We start from the raw sequence: 19,638 nt of genomic DNA on the forward strand, positions 1-19,638 counted from the left end.
CCCCCAGAGCCCCCGGGGGGGGCGGCAGGGAAGGAAAACGAGGTGGAAAGCTTCTTTTTCCGCCCCCGGTCGGGATGATGGAAGGAAGGAAGGGAGCAGTGCAGGAGGGGGGGGAGCACACACATACTGGGGGTCCGGCAGGATTGGAGGGATTTCTGGAGCTCTGATGAAAAGACAAATAAGTCACCAAATGCTGATAACCCCCTCCCTCACCCCTTCCCCCCTCTCCCCCCTCTCCATCTTGTTGCAGAGTTATTGGGCTCCACCAAGAGACTCAACATCAACTACCAGGACTCGGACGGGTAAGACGTGTGTGTGTTCAGTCTTCACCAGCGTGTGACTCACGGACACGTGTGTCGACGTCTAGTGCCTCGTAAATATGATCACATTCATGGACAGAGAAGGAAATGACTGATTAAGTTTAGTCGTCTGTCAGACGTGTTGGAGCTCGGATGTTCTGGTCACACTTGTGTCACCGATGCTCTCTGACAGACGCACAATGCAACACGCACGCTATTTAAAGCTAAATCCATATATTTTTGTGTTGACACCGTTGTATTGCTTCATTTTACTATGGGTATCATTATTATTATTTAATAAAACAAATGTAATACACTCATTTATCTACTTTTATATATTTTTTAATTCACTGATTTCCTTTGTTTTACTAAAACTGTTTAACGTTTTTTCTCCACTCATTTCTCACAGTTAAGCTCACATTTAGTTTGTCTCCTTGTGTTTCACCTCCTTTCTTTTGCTCCTTTTCACTTAGAGCACTTTGTAAACTCTATTAATACATTTAGAACCATAAAGACTAAACACACAACATGACGTGGTATTAAATGATTCTTCTAGTTTTAGCTCCAACAAACGAGGGCAAGTTGTGTCTACGTGACGGCCGAGGCCTGCGACGTGTGCCTGCATGCAGGGTCAGCGCAGCGCGGGGGAGGCCATGCACAATGGGAGTGTTGAAATTAAACATGTCTAATACGTGTGTGTGTGTGTGTGTGTGTGTGTGTGGAGGGGCATGAAGGACTAAGCAATCTCACTGATGAGATAAGACCCTCCTCGTCTGGAGATCCCTGTGATTTCAGCACGTTGATCCAATGCACGTGAGCAGTGGGCGTAGTCACGGTGACGTTACTGTTACGTCCTCTTGCATTAAGGCCGTCACCATAATTGCCTTTTTGCAACCGATGAGCCAAAGTCGGGGTTTTTGTAGTGCGCAGGAGTGACGTGCAGACATGCTGCACGCTGTGCTGTAGAGGACTACGTGTTACCGTGGTTACTGAGGGCCTAATCAGGAGAGAAGTCTCAGCCCACGATACAACCAGGAAGGTCGCCCCCTGCTGCTCAGTAGACAGAATACAAGTGTCCGGCTTTACTCCGCAGAACTGGGGAGGTACTTTAACACCCAACTGTTGATACTATTCAGGTGGAAATGACACCTCAAGTTGACATGAATTGGGTGTGTTTGTAAATCTGAGTGTGTTTTGGTAAAAAAAACTAAATCTGTATCGATTGAATTTTCTTTTCCAATGTTCAAATGTACCTTTTTTTCCCGCTCACTGCGCCCAAAGTCCACTGACAATTTATGCCTTTTAATTTCTTTAATTTTATTTAATTTCTCCCTCTGTGGAACCCCACTGCGACCTGACAGACACGAACGCACACATTTCATCCCTGCGGCTCTGAAACACACACACACACACACACACACACACACACACTCCTGCAGATGTAGGAGACACACATATGAACACGCATCTTATCTTGGCCAAAAGTTCTTTTTAGCGGATGCATAGACACACACTTCCCTTTGCTTCTGTCTTTGTGAGGACACTCGTTGACCCGATGCATTCCCTCCACCCAAACCCCAACCGAACCACCACCCAATTCCAATAAATCCTTTCAACTGAGTCTGAAGCAGGTCCTCACTCTGCTGGTCCTCGGCTGGTCTTCAGCCTCTGAAACATGAAAACACACACGTCCTCATCTGAGGCTGCAGTTTGTAACGGGATATCACACACACACACACACACACACACACACACACACACACACACACACACACACACACACACACCTCTTTCCACAGCCCTGTGTGAAGGTTTGGGGAGCGCACACACATTATCTCAGTGTGGAGTTCTGGAAGCGGCTCACCTGCTGTAAAGTCATCAGAATGATTTATAAGCCCTCTCATCTTCTTGTCTCTTCTCCCTCTCGCTCTGCCCTAACACCCCCCACCCTCTATTTTCCTTCTCTCCCCCCCGTCAGCTTCTCGGCGCTGCACCACGCCGCTCTGACGGGCACCACGGAGCTGCTGTGTCTGCTGCTGGAGGCCCAGGCCACGGTGGATATCAAGGACATCAATGGTAACGAGATAGCGCAGCGGCTTTAGTGGCAAAACCTGCGTCTGGTGAAAACGCGTCGGCTTCGACGGAGCCTTTCAGGACGTACTCCGCATACGTACTCTGGCAAATGGGTTTGGACCATGTGAATAAATATGATTCACTGTGAAGTGAGCGTACAGCGCTGCAGCGAACGTCTTCAGTCAGGGGCAGTCAGTTTTTATGGGATTTTATTTAGTGTTGATTGACAAGACGCGGATTAAAAAAGATACCGTTAGAAGAAATCAATGCTGGAACATCCCGAGCCCCTGATAGTGCTTCTTTAGATCTCGTGGGCGCCACCCCTCACCCACGTTTTGCGTCCCCAGGCATGCGGCCGCTCCACTACGCAGCCTGGCAGGGCAAAGCCGACTCCGTCTTACTGCTGCTGAGAGCCGGCGCTTCGGTCAACTCCACCTCCAACGACGGGCAGATGCCGCTGCATCTCTCTGCTCAGTACGGACACCACGAGGTGGTGAGTTCACGCGGCTGCACGGGGCGCCGCCCCTGAAATCCGACCTCGCCTGTGTCTCGGCCTGCATTGTCCGCCGAACAAAACCGCTAACACGGTCGACGGCGCGAACACCGCTTCTTCACAAGAGTCTTATGGCACCCAACTCACACATTCCTTTCTCCCTGCCTCATCCGCACGGCTGCTGGAATCTGCTAAAGGAGATGCACTCACACCTGGAGCTGCCACGTGTGGAGGCCTGAGCAGCAAACACAATACTGTTCTAAACAGAGCTGTCCAATGTTCCTTGCCTCTGTTTGGAAACACACACACACACACACCTGTGAATGTGTTGGGGGCGCACGAGGCGTTGAAGGTGGTGTCGCTTACGTGATCCTCTCCCCGGCAGTCTGAGATGTTGCTGCAGCACCAGTCTAATCCCTGCCTGATGAACAAGGGGAAGAAGACCCCTCTGGATCTGGCCTGCGAGTTCGGGAGGCTGAAGGTACGGCAACACTCGTGTGTGTCCTTTTACAAAGGTTGTCTTTCTATGACAGAGTGGAATCACGGTTGGAGTCCTAATTTATATTTGCTATATACAGCTGCTCGTCGCTGCTTTTCACTTAGTTAGAAATCACGTCTATGTTTACGTAGTTCAAGGTTATTTCACCTCTTTGCACCTCAGTGTGAGTTCTTCTTCTTCTTCCCTGAATACCTCCTTACACGGGGCACTGATGCTAAACCCACTGTGCTTCTGCACTGTAGGAACCTGGAAATTAAACTTTGTATTTTTCTTCTCTTAGAAAGAGAATTGACTTATTATGACGAGTGGACCAGATGATAAACCTTACGGTCTGGAACGTGGCCCAAAGTCACGGATCAGCGCTGAAGAAAAAAGGAAGCGACTCCTTTTTCTTTTCTTTTCTATTTGACGATCCATTGAGGATTTGTAATTGCAGATATAGATTTAGATGTTTCATATTTTGTTAAGTGTTTTTCTTCATAAAATACTATTCAAATGATAAAGAAATAAAATCATTTATTTTTATTGATTAAAACCATTCAAATAAAACATTTAATGATCTCATGTTTTCCTGAATATTGACGCATGAAGATTATTGGTTTTAATGTATTTTACACAGTGGTGATTAACATTAAACAGGGTAATCTGCGGTTCACGTGGACCATCGCACCAATAATTATGGCCCATCATCACAAATTGGCGTCAGTGGGCGCTGGATGTCCAAGTCGCACCGCGGCTTAGACGGCGTGACCCGCGGCGTTAAGTTAAGCTCGTATGAGCGAAAGGTAAAGAGGCTGCAGGTCTCTTTTTGGACTCTTAACGCTAAAGGGATTATTTGCAGTGTTTCGCTGGTTCTCTCTCACGTTGGTGGACGTTGGAGCCTAGATGCAGGGCTCTGTGACTGCCAATCAGACTCACACACTTCCTGTGTGCATGTTCTCTCACCAGGTCTGTAGTTTAGCTGTAAAAGAATAGAAAGCTTTGGAGGGTGTGCGTGTGCGTGTGCAGGGGCTGGGTATATATAGACAGCTGCTGAGTAGTGGCTAAGCCTCTCGGTACTAGCTTGCCTATACACATATATATATATATATATATATATATATATATATATATATTGTAGTCCACATATTCTCCCTGGTGTTGCATACATAGATGTGAGTAGCTGTAATTCATGAACCCGATGTTCATCTCTGCAGGTGGCTCAGCTGCTGCTCAGCAGTAACATGGTGGCAGCCCTCTTGGAGGGGGAGGGAGGGCACGACATCATGGACTCTCCGTCCACCACTCCCCTCCACCTGGCAGCCAGGAATGGACACAAAGACGTGATCAAGTGAGTTCGCGGGGTGAAGCGCGCTGCTAGAATTCCGTCACATGGTCAGTTTCAGTCCCTTTCGCACTCCCACCAGCGCCCGTCTACTGCAGCTGCTGCTAATACTATTAATACCACATCTGCATTTCTTTTACCACTATCCTAAAATAACTAGTTCCAACGCACAGAAGCGCCTGTGTTGCTACCAGTGCAGCTGCTTCCACTGTCAGTTAATTGCCGTCGTCATCACTGCGCTCCACTGGCACCTCGTGGGAAACAGCTGGAAGGTGCAAAAAGGTTCCCCTCAGGCAGCTCCTGGAGAACGCGCTCTGCTGCAAGCATGTTTAATCCCACGGACGTCCCACCGCAGTTCTGTGTGTGTGTGTTTGCAATGCCAGCATATCTGTGTAAATATGTATGTGCTTAGCCAAGTAACTCCACCCGGCCTCTGGAGCATGCTGACGCTTATCGGATCGCTTTGGCAATACCCTCCCTCCCTCCCTCCCTCCCCTAAACTGGGGACATTAATAGTAGACTTGAAGGTGGAAAGACGAGCTTTCAACACAAACATCTGAAAAAAAGTTTGCTGCATTAGCACGCGGGTTTATTCAGAGTTTACTCAGCAGAATATGCCAGTGATCCCTCCACTGAAGGATTTATGTCTCTTCAAAGAGTCTCTGTCTCTTCCACAGGAGACGTCTCTCTGGGTCTGGTTAGAAGCTGCAAAGATATGCAAACAGGGCAGATGTGAAGGCTTCGTTGTTGATTTTGTGGCATCAAAAACATTTTATTTACGTGAAAATGTCAAGAGATTATCAGTTAAGTAATTCAATTGTAACCCTTTGAATACCTTTATTAAGCTGGTGCAATTGGAAATTGTTATTATCATTTTAACAGAAATGGAAATAATCCGAGAGAAGTTATCCTGAGGAGAATAATCACAGCGTTAGAGGCAGAACTACTTAGTTATTAGGACCTTTTTTCTTTGTAGCAGCAGAAGAATCGTTGGTTTTGTTTACATCATAAACCCCCTCCTGCCACACCATCAGCATTCTGTGTCTGTGTGTGTGTGTGTGTGTGTGTGTGTGTGTGTGTGTGTGTGTGTGTTTGTGGCTTAATGACGTGCTGCAGATGTAACAGTTGAATGGATGTTTTTGAGGGAGGCCTGCAGCCTTTTCCTGAGCGTTTCCTGCTTTGACATCTCAGGTTGCTGCTCAAAGCCGGCATCGACATCAACAGAGGCACCAAAGCCGGGACGTGTCTGCACGAGGCCGCCCTCTACGGCAAAACGGAGGTGGTGCGGCTGCTGCTCGACGTAAGCGTTCCGCTTACGCATGCAAACCCCACGCTAACAATGGTCACGCTTTAATAGAGAAGTGTGTGTGTGTGTGTGTGTGTGTGTGTGTGTGTGTGTGTGTGTGTGTTTCCAGGCGGGCATCAACGTGAACGTCCGCAACACGTACAACCAGACGGCTTTGGATATGGTGAACCAGTTCACCACCTCCACGGCCAGCAGGGAGATCAAGCAGTTGCTGAGAGGTTGGTGTCACGAGGCGTAAACACGGACAGCTTGTCGGCTGCTAAAGAGCGAGGTGTGACAGCCGCGTGTGTGTGTGTGCGTGTGTGTGTGTCTGCAGAGGCGTCGTGCTCGCTGCAGGTCAGAGCGGTGAAGGACTACTGGAACCTCCACGACCCCACCGCCCTCAACCTGCGGGCCGGAGACGTCGTCATGGTACTGTTGTCTAACCTTCCTCTTTGATGGCTGCCTGCGGTAAGTTAGTTACCCCCGTTTTGTTTGAGTTGGCAGTCGTGCTGTTCTGCTGCTTTATGACCAAATAACACATTCCTCCTCTCGAGCCTTTGTGCGCTTGGTTTGTGAGGTAGTTGTTCATTCACACTGGCCTCTACACACGTCTAAATGCATTACTAGCAATCAATGATTTGGCTCACTTATAGCATTTAAAAAAAAATTTTGGTCAATTTTTGTTTGTGAGAATGAAGATTTGTATTGGAGGTAAATAATATAAATAAAAATAATGTGTATGTAAAGACACAAACTTGGATCACTGTTCATCCTGATGAAAAGTAACGCTTGTCCACACAGCTGTGAGTGCTGTTCACCCCCCAGCAGGGGGAGAGCGAGGTTGGTGGTTTGAGCCCCAGCTGCCCCATGTCGAAATGTCCCTGAGCAAGACACCTAACCCCTAATTGCTCCCCGGACAAAAAAAAGGCTTTGGAAAAAAGCGTGAGCTAAATGAGTGAGCGGCGTGCTGTCCTCATCTGTTAGTGTCCCGAGCAGGACTCTGCAGAGGAACAGGCACAAACTCGCTACAGCCGCTCTCTCATTAACTACTTGCTGCCCCACACACATGCTCGCTGTTTGCACCAGCTCATGCGTGTGCGCATTCGGGTGCTGGCGTGCTCACTGCAGTGCATTTCGACGTGGTTACGCCAGTGGTCGGGACGTCCCAGACTCCTGCAGGGACTCGTACGTCTGCGTGCGCTCAGAAGGCCGAGCGCGTCTCGTTGAATCGGCGTGTGCGGCTCCAGCTCACTGCTCTCTCACTGCGCACTTCAGAGCACGCAGAGCGACGGCTTTGATCAACGTGACCGTGGACACAAAGCGCTCGGCTGAAGCGGCCTCTTGATCCGTTCTCCACAGGTCCTGGAGCAGCTCTCGGAAGGCCGCTGGAAAGGTCACATCCACGACAGCCAGCGGGGGACGGACCGGGTGGGCTTCTTCCCGCCCTCAGTGGTGGAGGTGCTGAGCAGACGAGCAGGTAGACGAACATGCAGCTCCGACAACACCTGCACAACGCGCGCCGCTTGTGACTGAGTACAGGACGCTCGCGTTGGTTGAACCACCGGGGGGGTGGGATGCTGAGAACGTTCATTCTTGATGTGAAAAGGCGCCGATGATCATTTGCATGTTGCCGTGTGCAGCACAATCACCGATATCATCGCTCTGAATGTCCCCAGTAAATATTAGATATGTGGAACATTTCCTCCCTTAAGAACATTTAGCCTTTGTTGGTCCCGTTTTTACTTTGTCCAGTAGCACATGGGCCGCTGCATTGTGGGGGTACTGGTTATATATCTGGGCTAAGAATATATATATTCTCGTGACTTGTACACAAGCAGGATCCATCCTGCTGGCACGGATCATCAGGGACGGGATCCGCGTGCTTGTAAACCATCTCATTTAATCCCTGTGAATAAGAGCAATATGATCCCCATGTTCGTAAAGCCACTGACATTCAAACAGCGGGACAAGCTCAGCGAGGGGGTCCAATAACAGCTACAGACACACACATATATATATATATATATATATATATATATATATGTTCACACACACACTGCTAACATTACATTTCATCTCAACAAGGCAGGAAATACACACAAATGTAGATATTCACACATGGAGAAACACATTAATAGGATTACTATGACCAGATTGCAAAGTGTCAGCTCAGTGCTAAAGCCCTGTGTGTGTGTGTGTGTGTGTGTGTGTGTGTGTGTGTGTGTGTGTGTGTGTGTGTGTGTGTGTGTGTGTGTGTGTGTGTGTGTGTGTGTGTGTGTGTGTGTGTGTGTGTGTGTTGCGCCTCATGCTTGAGGAAGAACAGACAAGAGAAAGAGTTTGACTTTAAGTCGGTGACAGGCTCTTTGCTTATGAGGGTGTGTGTGTGTGTGTGTGTGTGTGTGTGTGTGTCTGTGTCTGTGTGTGTGCGCCTCTCATAATGTCAATGGTGTCAGCAACTATAGACCAACAACACACAAAGGAAGCGTGAGCCCTGTGAGCGTTGCTGACTCTCTTATGTAACACCAGAGGGGATTTACGTAGAAGCTGCTCTTTCTTAGCAGTTTTTCCAAATAATGAACTGCAACATAACGTGCGAACTCTACTTCAACGGTCCCATAAGCGTGTGCGCCCAAACACGTATGTACACCAGTTCTTTCCCTCACTCACGCCACCCTGAACCCAGACCTGTCTCCCTGACATCAGGGGCCACTCTCTGCCGGCAGGCTTCAGGGCCCCGCCAGCCACCACACCTGACCTCCAGGCCTCCGCCCTCCAGCCGTGGCTCCACCCCCCAGACTGATGACTCATTCAGTCTGGCTTGTGATCCCGCAGGTACACACACACACACACACACACACACACACAACCACAACACGACGCAACACAACCTCAATGCGACGCAACACGACCACAATGCGATATAACACAACCACAGTGAGATGCAACCAGGACAATGAGGCGTAATTGATGCAGTCGTGACGGTGAGTTAGTAAATAGTTTGTTTACTGGGTGAGTTAGTAAATAGTTTGTTTACTGGGTGAGTTAGTAAATAGTTTGTTTACTGGGTGAGTTAGTAAATAGTTTGTTTACTGGGTGAGTTAGTAAATAGTTTGTTTACTGGGTGAGTTAGCAAATAGTTTGTTTACTGAGTGAGTTAGCAAATAGTTTGTTTACTGAGTGAGTTAGCAAATAGTTTGTTTACTGAGTGAGTTAGCAAATAGTTTGTTTACTGGGTGAGTTAGTAAATCGTTTGTTTACTGGGTGAGTTAGTAAATCGTTTGTTTACTGGGTGAGTTAGTAAATCGTTTGTTTACTGAGTGAGTTAGTAAATAGTTTGTTTACTGGGTGAGTTAGTAAATAGTTTGTTTACTGGGTGAGTTAGTAAATCGTTTGTTTACTGGGTGAGTTAGTAAATAGTTTGTTTACTGGGTGAGTTAGTAAATAGTTTGTTTACTGGGTGAGTTAGCAAATAGTTTGTTTACTGAGTGAGTTAGCAAATAGTTTGTTTACTGAGTGAGTTAGCAAATAGTTTGTTTACTGGGTGAGTTAGTAAATCGTTTGTTTACTGGGTGAGTTAGTAAATCGTTTGTTTACTGGGTGAGTTAGTAAATCGTTTGTTTACTGAGTGAGTTAGTAAATAGTTTGTTTACTGGGTGAGTTAGTAAATAGTTTGTTTACTGGGTGAGTTAGTAAATCGTTTGTTTACTGGGTGAGTTAGTAAATCGTTTGTTTACTGAGTGAGTTAGTAAATAGTTTGTTTACTGGGTGAGTTAGCAAATAGTTTGTTTACTGGGTGAGTTAGTAAATAGTTTGTTTACTGGGTGAGTTAGCAAATAGTTTGTTTACTGGGTGAGTTAGCAAATAGTTTGTTTACTGGGTGAGTTAGTAAATAGTTTGTTTACTGGGTGAGTTAGTAAATAGTTTGTTTACTGGGTGAGTTAGCAAATAGTTTGTTTACTGGGTGAGTTAGCAAATAGTTTGTTTACTGAGTGAGTTAGCAAATAGTTTGTTTACTGGGTGAGTTAGTAAATCGTTTGTTTACTGGGTGAGTTAGTAAATAGTTTGTTTACTGGGGGAGTTAGTAAATCGTTTGTTTACTGGGTGAGTTAGTAAATAGTTTGTTTACTGGGTGAGTTAGTAAATCGTTTGTTTACTGGGTGAGTTAGTAAATCGTTTGTTTACTGAGTGAGTTAGCAAATAGTTTGTTTACTGAGTGAGTTAGCAAATAGTTTGTTTACTGGGTGAGTTAGTAAATCGTTTGTTTACTGGGTGAGTTAGTAAATAGTTTGTTTACTGGGTGAGTTAGTAAATAGTTTGTTTACTGGGTGAGTTAGCAAATAGTTTGTTTACTGAGTGAGTTAGCAAATAGTTTGTTTACTGAGTGAGTTAGCAAATAGTTTGTTTACTGGGTGAGTTAGTAAATCGTTTGTTTACTGAGTGAGTTAGTAAATCGTTTGTTTACTGGGTGAGTTAGTAAATCGTTTGTTTACTGGGTGAGTTAGTAAATCGTTTGTTTACTGGGGGAGTTAGCAAATAGTTTGTTTACTGGGGGAGTTAGTAAATAGTTTGTTTACTGGGTGAGTTAGTAAATAGTTTGTTTACTGGGGGAGTTAGTAAATAGTTTGTTTACTGGGTGAGTTAGTAAATCGTTTGTTTACTGGGGGAGTTAGCAAATAGTTTGTTTACTGGGGGAGTTAGCAAATAGTTTGTTTACTGGGGGAGTTAGCAAATAGTTTGTTTACTGGGGGAGTTAGCAAATAGTTTGTTTACTGGGGGAGTTAGCAAATAGTTTGTTTACTGGGGGAGTTAGCAAATAGTTTGTTTACTGGGTGAGTTAGCAAATAGTTTGTTTACTGGGTGAGTTAGCAAATAGTTTGTTTACTGGGTGAGTTTACATTGGAGCCGTTGTGTTTTAAATCAGTCCTCGCCCTTTTCAGTCACTTATGAGACTGATCATTCCCGAGCGTCTGGTTTGATAAGAACATCGTTTGATTTTCCCCGAAACATTTAGCCCGATAAATAATTCACATTGTTCAAAAGACACCATAACTATATTCCAGGTTATTAAAAAAAGAATCAGCAATTAGACTGAATAAATACAGACACATACAGTGACTAAATGAGTGGACACGGATCCTGTCCCTCTAATGGGGATGCAGTACAGTAAAATGCTTTTATTCAGGTGCAGGTGTTTGTTTGACGGCTACTCAGATAACTGTGGGCCTTTTGTTAGTGTTGGTACTGTTCACATGTGTGCGGATGCAAACTGCAAAGCAGCTCTTAGAGTCCACCGACCCGTGATCCATCCGGGAGCAGCTGCCGCCATTAAAACCGGCGTTGCTACTCACCATGCGTCAAATGACAGAAGGGACGTATTCCTTTAACTGTCTATTATCTGCCGAATAGTGTCCTGCGTCCTCAGGGGGGGGACTTGTACTCGAGCGTGGCATCTATGTTGTCCTAAACCTTCACTGCTCAGGCTTGACCTCCAGTTCTGAAAAGTGAGGTTATTGTGGGAGTGCGTTCGTCTTGCATTCCTTCTAATCGCCATCACAGGGTCATTCCTCTACTTGCAAAAATGAGTCGATTGCATAGAAGAAGGATTTATTCCCTCAGTGAATGTTGTAAACACGTCTAATGGTCCCACGTCTCTTCAAATGACAACATCAAAATGCTCCACATGTTCCTCCCAAGCAGCCCCCTGACCCCAGCCTCCTCTCCATCGGGCCCCTGTCGCTCAGCGGCAGCTTCCTGCAGTAGGTCCACTCCCAGCTACAGTGTGTGTGTCTAAAGTGTGTGTGTGTTTGTTAGGTGCTCCACCTGACAGTCCGCTGTCTGCCCCAGCTAGTCCTGCTAGCCCTGCTCAGGACATTTGGGTCCTCAGGAGCCGTCCCTGCGGTAAGGGTGTGGTCCCAAACCCCTGCCCTGTGTGAACCAGTTAACTAGACCCCATCAACTGCTTATTGCCATCTCTACCCACCACCCACCCCCAATAACCCAGTGACCTCTGACCTCTCTCCCAGCAGGCTAAATGCTGCTCCGCCCTCCTTAGAGCCTCTTCTTCTTCTTCTTCTCTGTTAATCTCGACGTTTTTTTGCAGCTTCCCGCACAGAAAAATAGGAAAAACTATTATTTAACCATTTCACCCATTTATTAATTTCACTTTTGTTTTCATTAAGCAAATATATGACGGCAGCAGAACACCAGATAACTGCTGAAGTTGACATTATTTGAAAGAATGAATAGATTTTCTTGTGATTGGCATAAGAGGAGTCGCGTTGATTAGCTTAGCTTAAAAGCTGACTAATAACATGTATCTTGTTTGTTTAGTTCAGTAAGATGTAAATCGGATGTTTGGATTCTATGGATAAAGTGTTCATGTCTTTAAACTCCCTCTGAAGTAACACATCCTGAATGGCGGTAGAAATGACGTTGATGTTGTGAACTGTGGACATACCGGCTTTCCGCTCTTTAGCTTAGCTTAGCTTAGCTTAATCACCGTTCGTGTCTACAGAAATGCGATCTTCTAGATGTTATTATTTAAAGGTGCAGCATGTAGGATTCGGTGGCCTCTCTGTTGGAGCCTGAAAAGGCCTCTTTGACTCCTTTACCTTTCTGAGGGGGGGGCGTGCGTACCATAATAACCATCGGACCCAATGACGCCGTTACCATCAGCTCCTGCACACTGAGCCTTTTTAACTGTTGACCAAGAAAAGCCTTTGTGTCCACCATAAAATAGTAACCTACTTTCTTTAACATGGCTGAACAGAAATGTATTGATGCTTTTGTATCTGCCTTTCCTCCCGAGCCTGATCGCACGCTGCGATGCGTCTCTGTCTCGTTTCCTTCCCAGGTGACAGAAACAGCGTGGGCAGCGGCGGCAGCGTGGGCAGCAGCCGCAGCGCCGGCAGCGGCCAGAGCTCGGAGAGCGGCCACAGGCAGAACGGGATTCAAACCCGCCACACCGCTGACGCCAGCAAGGTCAGGTCGGCTCCTCTCTCTCCCAGTGCCTCCTCGGGCGGCGCACGGGCCGTCTGCAGGTCACCGCAGCCGCCCGGGAGACGCCTGCTGGCGTTTGTCGCGTCTTCTTTCTTTAGCTGAAGTCTTTCTCCGTGTGCAGCCGCCTCCCTCTGCTGGTGAATCGGGAGAACTGCGCCTCAACGCCGGCGCCGAGCACCACCGACCGGCGGAGCGCTGCACAGGTTGGTCCGCCAATCACGCACACGGTCTCCTCCCCGTGTTTGATAACTACTACGATTTGTCCCTGTCCGCTCCTTTAAATGAACACGTGCTGGAAGCTGTGATCACTTTGTGGTGCCGTGAACCAGCTTCTCCCACAATGGAAGCACTGTGCACATCGTGTCTGTTCTGTTACTTCTGATCGTCCAAATCAAAAAATGACCTGTTTACTCATCTGATTATTTATTACTTATTTCGTGAATTATTATCATTGTTTGACTATTTATAGAATATTGTGTAGCTTTGGTTGTACAGCTTGAGCTGTTGTTGCGGTGAGTCGAAAGGAAATGAGATGTGGGGGGGGGGGGGGCTTACCTCACCACAGAAACCAGTAAAACCACTGCCCATAAAAGCTTCCAATCACGCAGGAAACACTGCAGGCCAGCGCTGTGTGTGTGTCTGTGTGTGTGTGTGTGTTTGTGCGCTGATCTGTACCACAGGTGCGAATCATAGAAAATCGTGCCGTGATGCTCTGCACGTGCGTAGAAGGGGTCTGTGAGTGAGGAGCCGGATGAAGAGGAGGCTCTCTGTTGACTTCGGGCTGAAGACGAAGGAGGCTTAAAGAGGAGGAGGAGGGACACGAGCAGTTGAAGGGGGCTGAAGACGAAGGAGAACGCGAGCGGCTCGGGGGGCTGCGGGTCTGCGTGACGGAGGCCGAGGGAAGGATGAGGAGCCAAACGCGCTCCTTCCTCCCCACGGGGAAGAATTCATGTTCAGACGTTTAACGTCTGTCGCTCCACTCGCTAGGAAAGGACCCTGCTCACATTCATAATTCTAGGCCTTGATGAAATGCAACCGCGTTTCCCCGTCGTCTTCCCCTGACGGCTGATTCCCACTTTTAAAACAACCTGAGCTTCAACGTGTCGGTAAAAAGGTCATGTGTGGCCAGAACACGGTTAGTGTGCTTGGTGTGAAACACGCTGAGGATGAGAACACGCGCTAAAGAAGCGTTCCTCACACATCTGTGCTGATGTGTCGTGAGCGCGTTGGGTGGGATCACATCTGGATGACACAGCAGCAGCGTGACCCGAGAGCTGCCACGCGACGCAGCCGCAACACGTTGTCACCGTGCGTCACTGTGCGTCACTGTGCGTCACTGTGCGTCACTGTGCGTCACTGTGCGTCACTGTGCGTCACTGTGCGTCACTGTGTGTGTTTTCCAGGTGGTTCTTGTCGGCAGGTGAACGGCACTCCTCAGAAAGGCTTCGTGAGGCCGCAGGAGCTTCTGGAGGGCAAGGTGAGTCAAGGAGAGCACCCGACGCGTCTCCACCCGAGCTGCTGCGTGTCCAGAACCGGCGTCTTCTTCACGCATTCATTCAGCCTTCTAGTCCCCTTTGTCTTTTGTCCAAGCGGCAGTATGAGACACGGACGTTACTAATCGCGCTGCGTGTGCGTTGGCAGGACGCTGAGGCCATCTACCAGTGGCTGGATGGGTTCCAGCTGCAGCAGTACACATCCAACTTCATCCATGCAGGATATGACGTGCCCACCATCAGCAGGATGACCCCCGAGGTCTGTGTGTGTCTGTGTGTTGAATTGATTATTCAAATGTAGACCCATTATTTCTGTTGAATCTGTGTCTCTTCTTTTACTGGACTCACATTTTGTTTTCTCATCGCGTCGCGCTCATCCGTCAGGACCTGACGGCCATCGGAGTGACCAAACCAGGCCACAGGAAGAAGATCTCCATGGAGATCGGCAAGCTGAGCATCCCCGAGTGGCTCCCTGCTTTCACCCCTGTGAGGGGCGGCGCCGCACGTTTGCACACCGCTTGTTGTCATAATTGTACCACTAACCCAGGGTGGTGTTTGTTGGTTCCCCTCAGGCGGACCTGGGCGAGTGGCTCGCTGCGATTGGACTTTCTCAATACCAGAAGAGGTTGTGTGAAAACGGCTACGACTCCATTACTATCGTCAGGGACGTGACGTGGGAGGACCTGCAGGAGATCGGCATCACCAAACTGGGTGTGTGTGTGTGTGTGTGTGTGTGTGTGTGTGTGTGCGTGCGTGTCTGTAGACACGTTTTGACGTACTTTGCGGTGAGGAACTCACCAGAAGCAGCTGGTCAGTGACCATGTGACTCTTTCTTTCAGGCCATCAGAAGAAGCTGATGTTGGCGATAAAGAGACTCTGCGACCTGCAGCGCTCCCGTAACCAGGCCGACCCGGCTGGAGGCGGGACTCTCCGACGGAACCGCCCCGCCGCCCTGGAAACCGTGTCCATCGAGCACACGGCAACACACAATATGACTGCTGACGACCGCCGCCCCTCCCCTCGCACCCCCAGGGCGCTCCTCTCCTTCCAGGACAGCCAGTTGAGCGCCGAGCTTCAGAGCGCCATGATGGGCAGGGCGGGGGGAGGGGCCGCCGAGGCGTTCGCCATCAGGGGCGGGGCCTCTGCGGCGGCCATGTCAGTCAGCCAGGAGAGCATTAGCGTGCGCTCACGCGGCTCGGGGAACTCTGGGAACTCCCAGGATCAGCACGCGCCTTCGGCCGGGATGTGCAGCCGCTCGGAGGAGAGTCTGGGCAGCGGAGCGGCGGAGGAGCCCGGACGGAGCCGCCCGCAGCCCCCCGAGATGTGGGAGCACCGCTGCGCCACCGCCAACGGGCTCCCCTGCCCCCCCCTGACGCCGCCGCTGACCCCGAGCAACACGCCTCGCTTCGCCTACCCGGCCGTCCCGGCCAAGGTGAAGCCGTTCCAGTCCCCTCAGCGCCTCCGCCAGGCGCCGCACCAGCCGGCCTGCTCCGCCCCCTCTCCGTCCCCACTGCCCTCCCCCGCGCAGCAGGCCTTCACCTACCTCCACGGCCGGGCGGGCGGCGTCCTCGCCAGGCCCCTGCCCGGCCCACACAAGAAGCGCGCGCAGAGCCTGACGCGCTGCGCTCTGTCCGACGGCGAGCCGGACGAAGGAGACGACCTCGCTGCGGGCTCCGGCCCCGCCCCCTCTGCGGCCGTGCCCTCCTACGCCACCCTGTCGCGCAGGCCGGGACGCGGCCACGCGGGCGCCTCGGGGGCCCAGCGGCACGTCAACCGCAGCCACTCGTTCGCCGCGCGGTCCCGACGCAAAGGCCCGCCCCCGGCTCCGCCCAAAAGGATGAGTTCGGTGAGCGGCAGCCCGGTACGCCACCCGGGAAACGGGGAGGCGGAGGGGGCGCGGCTGGAGCAAGGGGCGGAGCCAGAGGGCGCAGGCAGCGTGAGGAGCATGGCGGCCCGGCTAGAGGGGGGCAGCGGGATGGACATGGCGCCGGCTCACGTGCAGCTCTCGCCCATTTTCACCCCCGTCTCCGGTCCCGGTCCTCACGTCCTGCAGCACCACAAACCCGTCCCCGCTCTGGGCCTGGGGGGCCTCAGGAGGACCGGCAGCGAGAGGACGGAAGCAGAAGCTGCCAGACTAAGAGGCCCAGAGGGAGCGAAAGACGACCCCAGGAACCGTGACGGAACGTCAAAGAGCGCCACGGCGGCGTCCCCGAGGCACGACCCCGGGGGCCGCCTCCCCTTCGCCGAAGACGGCAACCTCACCATCAAGCAGCGGCCTCCCGCGGTCAAGACCCCGAGCAGCCTGGAGCTCCCCGAGTTCAACCTGAAGGAGTCGGACACCGTGAAGCGGCGGCACAAACCCAAAGACTCGCTGACGCCCGAGGAGGCCGCCTCCCCCAGCGCAGAGGACACGCCCCCGCCGAGCGACGCGGCCCAGAGGCCGGGCAACGTGTTCCGCAGAGCGGGCTCCCTCGGGAAAGGGCCCAAGCCCCCGGTGTCCTCCAAGCCGTCCAGTCCTCTCAAACAGGCGTCTCCCAGCGGGCGAGCCGGGGGACACGCCCCCATTCCTCAGCTGACCAGCATCCAGGTTCACAAAGTCTCCCCCCAGCTGGCCGGCCTCATACACGCACAGACGTGTGCGGCCGCCAACCCGCAGCCGGCGAGGGCCAAACCAGAGAGTCCACAGAAAGCGTCCGGCTCGTCCGGCAAGGCGCCAGCGTCTGCAGCAGGTAGCTCCGCCCCCCCACCAACCAGAGCCGCCGCATCCGTCAATCCACGAACGAATGAGTCCCTCACTTGTCGTCCCTCAGGTCTGAACCTCATTTTGGTCCAGAGTGTCGCGTTCGCCGCTCCGTGCTCCCAGGCTCCGCCCCCTTTGCACAGCGCATCGGCCCCGGCGGGGAGAGCGGCGGCGGCGGCGGCGACGTCGCCGGCCGGCGTGGCCGGTCTGGAGGTGCTGGCTCAGAAGAGGCTGGAGCAAACCAGTACGTCGCTGGAGGCGGCTCTCAAGGTGGTGGAGAGCGAACTGGCCCAGGGGGGCGGCGCCGACAGGTGAGAGCGACCGGGGGGGGGCGCCGCACTCGCACCACGTCAACCAGACATGTTTGTATTATGTGTTGGGACCCTGATGACCTCACGAAAGAGGTAGTGCGGTAATGTGTGCGGCGTCTAACGGCCCCTCCCCCTCCCACAGCGGCAGCGGCTCGGTGAAGGCAGCGGGAAACATCCTGGACGACATCGGCAACATGTTCGACGACCTCGCCGACCAGCTGGACGCCATGTTGGAGTGAGCGTCCTCCTCGCCGCTTCACCACTGGAAGACACTTTAGACTGAGGAGCACTTCACCGTGTGCGTGTGTGTGCGTGTGTGTGCGTGTGCGTGTGCGTGCGTGTGCGTGCGTGTGCGTGCGTGTGCGTGCGTGTGTGTGCGTGTGCGTGTGCGTGTGCGTGTGCGTGTGTGCGTGTGCGTGTGCGTGTGTGCGTGTGCGCGTGTGCGCGTGCGCGTGCCCGTGTGCGCGTGCGCGTGCCCGTGTGCGCGTGTGCGTGTGCGCGTGCGCGTGTGCGTGTGCGTGTGCGCGCGTGCACGTGCGCGTGTGCGTGTGCGTGTGCGTGTGTGTGTGTGTAATGAGGGTCCCCTGTATTCACGCTATGTGTAGATAATGTGTACGTGTGTAGCCTCATATCTTTATACTGAGTATATTTATACGTCTGTTTGTTTTCTAACACATTGAGTTCAGCGTCTCAATCCCCTCCAGTGTAAATTAGCATCACTCATGTATTTATTTTTCTGTTTGTTGTCTCTAAAGCAGCAGATTCCTGTATTGAATTGATGTTATTTTTTTGCTCAAAATGAGGGAGGCTTGTTGGTTGGAGGCGTTCGGGTCGGGTGGAGCGGGTGGAGCCCGGCTGCTTCCACGTGGAGTCACTGTAGGCTCAAGCACAGGACGTAAGAAGGAGACGCTTTCAAAGCGCCTCCTGAATATCTGAACTCAAACAGCATTTTAGGAGCGTTCTAAAACGCTGAGCATGCTGGGTACTTTGTTCACTTTGTACTACTGAACAAGGCGTGTAACTACAACACTGCTGGAGCAGCTGTCTGTAAGTCGAGGACAGATTGTCATTTAACTGCTGGGGGATCGGGGCTCCAGCGGGTTGTGAGATCAGTTATTCCGAGTCATTAAAGTTGATTCCCTGCTGACGTCTCCGACGTCGTACTCGAGCTTCAGTTTCGTCTGCTGATGCATTATGAACTCGTCAGCTCGCGGAGCCGATGCTCCACTTCCTGTCTGTGGGCAGGTAAAAGTCACCTCCCCAAAGCGCTGCAGGCGGAACTTCTGGTAAGCGCTCGAAATACTGACATGTAACGTTGTCAAAACCGGTTTTAGTCCGTTTTGATTGTTTTATTTTGATGTATAAATGTTCCCGGCAACGTTTCCATCGAATTCTGTTTAATCCTGTAAATCATTAAAAGACCAATTTCTAGTGAGGAAAAGTTTGTTGTGACGTCCACATCGAGCTGTGAGCCAATAGTTCATTTAAGTAGTGAAGCTAAAGATTAAGACGCTTACGATTTGAAGACTTTACTGCAATTACTCCAAAGCAGACGACGATGTCACCGCGGTCACGAGTCACACAACTGTCATATTTAGGTGTTGATATTTATCTGATGAGAGATTATTAAAGGCTCTGCAAAACACGTTGAATTTCTTTATCAAAATATTGTATAAAAAAGTGTGAAGCGCACCTTTTCTCTCAGTTCAAACCAGATATTTCTAGATGGGGAGAAGATAAGTAGTGAAATACTACTTCCAGCGTCACAAGCGGTGACGGTTTGGAAGCGATTGTGGTGTAAACATTTGAAATAATTGAGAATTGTTTTTCCAGAAATGCCGAGAGATCTCAATAAAATCTCCTCCTGGCTGCACTCGTGGATCCGTTCTGTCCGTGGATCACTGAACTACAACCAACTCATCACATCAATCCCCCAAATTCAACATTTAGTTTGGTGATGAATGTTTCTGAAGCTTTATAAATATAACGGACTGACCAAGCTTTATAATATAAAGTCCGTCACAGGAAGGAACAGCGAACACAGCGTGTCAAAAGTCACTGACGTTTCACAGCAGCCAAATAAGGTCCAAAATAGTTCAAGGGTTATTTCCCAAAAGTC

The 19,638-nt window shown here is 50.5% G+C and overlaps 1 protein-coding gene across 4 annotated transcripts in view; it reads left to right on the forward strand.

Moving 5' to 3' along the window:
- Positions 1 to 19,392, forward strand: part of caskin2a (CASK interacting protein 2a) — a 31,918-nt gene extending 12,526 nt beyond the window's left edge. The window contains exons 3-22 of one of the 4 annotated variants that reach the window (XM_040176552.2): positions 251 to 302; positions 2,278 to 2,375; positions 2,720 to 2,865; positions 3,251 to 3,346; positions 4,561 to 4,694; positions 5,880 to 5,988; positions 6,104 to 6,212; positions 6,311 to 6,405; positions 7,336 to 7,453; positions 8,680 to 8,808; positions 11,788 to 11,874; positions 12,830 to 12,957; positions 13,097 to 13,178; positions 14,379 to 14,452; positions 14,617 to 14,727; positions 14,853 to 14,954; positions 15,041 to 15,179; positions 15,308 to 17,197; positions 17,279 to 17,519; positions 17,662 to 19,392. In XM_040176552.2, coding sequence (XP_040032486.2) covers positions 251 to 302; positions 2,278 to 2,375; positions 2,720 to 2,865; positions 3,251 to 3,346; positions 4,561 to 4,694; positions 5,880 to 5,988; positions 6,104 to 6,212; positions 6,311 to 6,405; positions 7,336 to 7,453; positions 8,680 to 8,808; positions 11,788 to 11,874; positions 12,830 to 12,957; positions 13,097 to 13,178; positions 14,379 to 14,452; positions 14,617 to 14,727; positions 14,853 to 14,954; positions 15,041 to 15,179; positions 15,308 to 17,197; positions 17,279 to 17,519; positions 17,662 to 17,758 — 4,037 coding nt within the window. In that variant the 3' untranslated portion in view covers positions 17,759 to 19,392. Of the gene's footprint in view, positions 1 to 250; positions 303 to 2,277; positions 2,376 to 2,719; positions 2,866 to 3,250; positions 3,347 to 4,560; positions 4,695 to 5,879; positions 5,989 to 6,103; positions 6,213 to 6,310; positions 6,406 to 7,335; positions 7,454 to 8,679; positions 8,809 to 11,787; positions 11,875 to 12,829; positions 12,958 to 13,096; positions 13,179 to 14,378; positions 14,453 to 14,616; positions 14,728 to 14,852; positions 14,955 to 15,040; positions 15,180 to 15,307; positions 17,520 to 17,661 lie in introns of all 4 variants that reach the window. The other 3 variants (XM_078102988.1, XM_078102990.1, XM_078102989.1) reach the window with 3 other exon arrangements.
- The last annotated feature ends 246 nt before the right edge of the window (positions 19,393 to 19,638 follow it).

Source organism: Gasterosteus aculeatus, chromosome 5 (genome assembly GCF_964276395.1).
Source record: "Gasterosteus aculeatus chromosome 5, fGasAcu3.hap1.1, whole genome shotgun sequence".
Taxonomy (NCBI): domain Eukaryota; kingdom Metazoa; phylum Chordata; class Actinopteri; order Perciformes; family Gasterosteidae; genus Gasterosteus; species Gasterosteus aculeatus.